Genomic DNA, 5,197 nt, shown 5'->3' with positions numbered 1-5,197 from the left:
GGTTGCGCCTGTCGATGCGGCGTTGGCTGCAGCAGTTTGTACCGTTTTGTTGGACATCACTCCTGTTGCAAACTCCTGCTGCGCCTTCTCAAAACTAGCACCAGTTGTGCGGTAGAGACCATGCACCTAGGGAGGTGGAAAAACAGTGAAAAACAGTGCTGAGCCTTCCATTTCTTGGTAGATTAATAGCAAAGTCTCAAAAACAAAGCAGAGCTGTGTGGTGGGGAAATCTAGTTTGCTCATGTGTTTGGGAGGATCCAGAAATGAGTAAAGGGACTTTCTTCCACAAATCCTACAACTTTTGATTGCCCTGTTGCATGCAGTTTGACTGCAGGAATACCTGTAATTTTTTTGCAAGTTCAGAGGGGCCTCGTAAGTCTTTACTAAAATGTGTGTGGTATCTACTGTCTAAAGTAACGTATTTAAATACACATAGCATAGCTTGCAAAAGTGTCTTCTGTCTCAATTTGTATACAACTTGTCATACTCACTGAAAGAGTTAGTAAGCGTGCATGTTAAAAAAAAAGCAGGAAACAAACCCCAAAAAGTAGTTTTGAACCCACTGTATCAATAACGTGTTGGTGAACTTTTTTCTACACCAATTTTTAGAAACATTTTAATTGCTCTGATTGATACAGTTACAAGAGCAAGCTAAGCTATGACTGAATATTAAAAAGTACAAAATATCCTAAGAATGCAGATATGTATCTGCTAAACTAGCGTCATGACCTGCATAATAGGCAGAGGTATTAAACAGTATGACTCAGAAACACTCTAAACAATATGGTGTATAATCTCTAGTACAACAAAAAACTAAATCCTGAGTAACTTCCAATCGCCTGAGTATTGAAATTAATATCCTATTTCTGACTCATATTGTCAACTCACAATAAAGTTGTCAAATAATACTGCAAAGACATTTTCATTCAAATGTAGCATGAAAATCAACGTTGCAACTTTTTTTTTCTTTCTTATAAATGTGACTATTTCTTATCCATAAAGATACACCAGGTCACATTTGAGTATGCAGGTTTTTTAAATGAATCCAGATGCATGCAGTAGGAAGAGTGCAAAAAAAATGCGCCACCATGCATTTTTCTTGCTTGTTTCTTTCTCCTGTACCTGAGTATTTATGCAGAAAACATATGAGGAGGAGGGACATCTCCAGGCAATGATTAAATTTTCTAGCTTACTGTAAATGGGCCAGAAAAGTTTGAGTATGTGAAAACCTTTAAGCATAACTGTAACTGAGGTTGAATTATTAGAATTGCAGCATATCATCATCAGAATTCTCAGTTACATTTTATTTAAACATCATCAAAAACTTACTATCACATTAGGATCTAAACTTAGGTCTTCTGGATGGAAATTCATGAAATGGAACTAACGGAAAAAAGCATCTATCTTTGAGCTTTCATGCTATGCAATCATTAAGTGACAACAAAATATTAAAATAACAGAATCAGAAAAATAAAAATCCTTTTCTGAGATGCCAGGCATCTCCCTTTTCTATTGATTTTACTGGGAACGATTTTGGTAAGAGTTGCAACTTGGTAATCATTTGAATCACACTTCACTCAGCCTGATGAATTACCACAGATTTGAAAATTACAACCTGGCATCTACAGGTACAATCAGAGTGTCCAGGGCATTCACCTACCCTTTCATTGTGGGCTGACCTCCCAATTTTTCTTACTCAGAGTTATCCTTCCCCATTTTAGTTTGCAGAAAATAAGTGCACTGTAGAAACAGCATTTCGTAGTTCCACAAGGGTATAAGCAAAAAAGTACAGTTGTTAATAGGTAAGGCACACTCCCAAGAATGTAATTTAATCCCCATTACTTTGTCAGACAGCACCTCTCAAGCAGAAAAGCAAAATCCAGATCCAACATAGGAAACAGAAGAGGGGAATAATATGTAACTCACCTTTTTAAACATAACTAATGAAATAACAGCAGATGCTGTAAAAAGTGCAGCTATGATTATCATCATAATGCCAACAGGGATACTCTTATTAAGACCAGTAAGAGATGAAATCCACCCACTGAAGGAAAAAGAAAGGATAAACTTTTACTAGCGCAGCACATGAACCATTCAACCACAGGTATACACATTGAGGGAAGCTTTATAAACTCCTGGTTCTGATCAGCTTTGAATATTTCTGAAGAAAAAGTAATGGAAATTTTACATAAGTGTATTTTGGTTCTATAATAAGCTTTTAGAGCTTAGTTTCCATTTTCCCCAATGCATGCAGTGAAACTATACAAAAACCTGTAGTAAATATGGTTACCCTTGAGCAGAACAGTAAAGAAATTAGAGAGATGCTCATCAACTTCTGGGTTTTCTTTTGTCATACTGTCATTTCAGACTGATTTCAGACTACATGATTTTGTGGAAGACAAAATGTCCCTAAAAAGATAGCTTTTAACTTCTTTACATATAAAACAAAAGTATGCCACACACGCAGCTTCTATGACTCATTCAATTGTATCCACATAGTGATGCTTTCTCAATTGAGGTTAATATCATAATTTTTTGAAGTAGATAGCATCAGATTAACTAATAGGAAAGATTGCTATATCAGTATCTACTTCAAACATTTCCCCATTCTTCAAAATTGAAACACCAACAGGAAAATACAGTATCAAACTTGAAACCACAAAAAGCAGGTTCCCTTAAGAGAAATAAAACATTAAGTTGGAAAAGATCCTTCCACAGAAAAAAACCCAAAACATTTCTGTAAAGCCAAACAACCTTAAAACTTTCCTTTACCTGTTTCAAATTGCTTTGATATCCCTATGTCCAGCTGGACTCTACCATAAAACTCCAAAATCCAAACTGTAATTAGCATTTGCTGATTATCTGGCTACTTTTCATACACCTTCCCCAGCTATCCTTAAAAATCACACTCCACATACTTGGGAGAGTTGGCCCCTTACAACATTTTTTTATTTTATTACTGTCAATCCATATACCTATGCAAAAGCAAAATAGCGGATTCAAGAGCAAAAATAATAAAAGAGGATCTTTCCGTGTACTACAGTTCTAAATCAATGCTGTTTTGTCTGCCTTACGTATGTTTGGAGGTTAGCAGCAAAGAGCACTGATACAGAGAAGGGTCACTACCTAGCTACAGTACTGCCAGTCACAGCCCTCCATGCTATCAGCTGGCTACTACAACCACGCTTTCAGTTAATTCAAGTTTCTTGGGTTTTTTCCCCAAGGACAGTGACTGATTCCCAATAGCTTTTCCATGTAAAATCTAAATATTAGACCTTGAAGACTCAAATAAAGGGTGATATACATAAAAGCTTCATGTAAAAAGCTTATATACTTACAAGCATCAAAAAGAAACATCAACTACTACAGAAGGAGTACAAGTACTACAAGGAGCTGAATTGGACAAACCTTTGTCCAAGTTATATTATTTGAGCTTTTTGAGTTTATTATTTGAGCTTTTCAGAGAATGTCAAAGATATACCACTATATTCACCTGAACAGATTGACTCATTCTTCAAATTTTAGCCATAATTTTTCTTAGTAAGTAGTAGGTATATTAATATAATTAGACATAGCTAATGATAGAAAATAACACGCAAACGGTATAGTATTAAGTCTAAATTATTTTAATTTTCTCCAAGTTTTGCTTATGTCTATCTTAAATATAGAGCAAATAATGTCTCTGCCAAAATAGAGGAGGTAATGTATAAAAGAATAGTTCAAAGTAGTTTACATCAAAGGATAAAATTTTGACCAGCCTAATAACAGAAGTACCTCACACTCTTGGGATATGTTTCATGTAACAATTCCAGTGAACACAAGATTTTTTTTTGTTTAAAAACACACAGACTACATTACAGTTGCTATTATCAAATATGAGTGTTTGTCTTACAGACAGTACAACGCTACAGTAAACAGAATACTCACCAGTTTCCCCATCTTTGAAATCCTGCAGCTTGAAGCACATGTACAGCAAACTGACAGATATATACAAAGAAGAACACAAAGAACCTGAATGAACTGTCACTCCTGAAAGAGGGGGGAAAAAAGATTAAAGCAGCCAGGAAATTAATGACTTTTTGCAAATACTGTAGTATCAGTCTAAAAGTTTCTTCTGCATTAACTTGAGGAAAAGTGCTTTCATTTATTGATAGTGACTTGAAGTATCAGTAATTCTGTAGTTTTGTAGAGTTTATTTAAAACAGCTGCTTCTTCTTTAATACAGTATTTTTACCACCTGCACCTCTAGCGGAGGTGAGAATAGCAGCAAGATACTCATCCTTAGTGTTCTGTTCAGCACACAGCAGGGCCTCTAAGACTAAACACAGAAGTTTGCTACAATGCATGAAGAACAGAATTCTGCTCCACTTTCAGATTGAAGCTCACACTGCTGGCAGGATGGGAAGAAAATATTTTACTTATAAAAGGAAATAAAATCTAACATGGAATTACTGAAACAGTGCAGATAATAGTACTGAAGTAGCTGCTGCTTAAAAGCAAAATATACAAAGTAGGTTTGCTGTTTAAATTACTAAAATACCAGCCTGACAAAGACTGAAAGTAAAAAAATCCACACAAATATGAATGTACAGGCAAAATCTCAACAAAGACCTCAACTTATTACTATCAAAACTAATGATCATATGATATGCTTGCTACCAGAGTTTTACAGAAAGTAGAAATCAATTTGTTAGGTCACAGAACCAGATTTTGCTGTTAATAGCTCTTCCTGCAGAAAAAGAGTTTGCTAATTTCCACATATTCAACCAGTTGAGTTCAGTAACTATTTTATTTTCAGCAGAGCAACGGACCAAATGTCAAGTAATACTTAAGTAATTACTTAAACAAGTAATAGTTTTCCTTCTCCAAACAATCAATATTCACTAATAAAAGCTATGGATTTACTAGATAGAAAATGCAAGTTAAACTATATGATTCCTCAAAGATGTGTGGGTACAGCAGTACCTTCATTAGCAAAAAGAAACGTCTCATTTATTCAAAAGGTTACACTTAACTGCAATTTCTGGACATCAATCTTTCTCTACAAGAATTAGTGCATTTTAACTGACAATATCCTGAATCACTTCAATGTTAAAAAAAAAAAAATCCCAAGAAATACTATAAGAGTACAGGATTTAGAATCTCTACATCTGATTTTCACCCCAAAAAAGTTCAATTTTGCATGCAAACCAACCAT

The 5,197-nt window shown here is 34.9% G+C and overlaps 1 protein-coding gene across 1 annotated transcript in view; it reads right to left on the bottom strand.

The window, feature by feature from the left end:
• LOC104617409 (secretory carrier-associated membrane protein 1-like) overlaps positions 1-4,029 on the bottom strand; it is a gene marked incomplete at its 5' end in the record, with an annotated part of 7,640 nt that extends 3,611 nt beyond the window's left edge. Inside the window, 3 exons of the mRNA XM_010282724.1 lie at positions 7-126; positions 1,927-2,044; positions 3,928-4,029. Coding sequence (XP_010281026.1) covers positions 7-126; positions 1,927-2,044; positions 3,928-4,029 — 340 coding nt within the window. The remainder of the gene's footprint in view (positions 1-6; positions 127-1,926; positions 2,045-3,927) is intronic.
• Positions 4,030-5,197: the final 1,168 nt, after the last annotated feature.

The sequence above is a fragment of the Phaethon lepturus genome, unplaced genomic scaffold (assembly GCF_000687285.1).
Source record: "Phaethon lepturus isolate BGI_N335 unplaced genomic scaffold, ASM68728v1 scaffold4442, whole genome shotgun sequence".
Taxonomy (NCBI): Eukaryota; Metazoa; Chordata; class Aves; order Phaethontiformes; family Phaethontidae; genus Phaethon; species Phaethon lepturus.
This window is presented reverse-complemented; position numbering and strand designations above follow the sequence as displayed.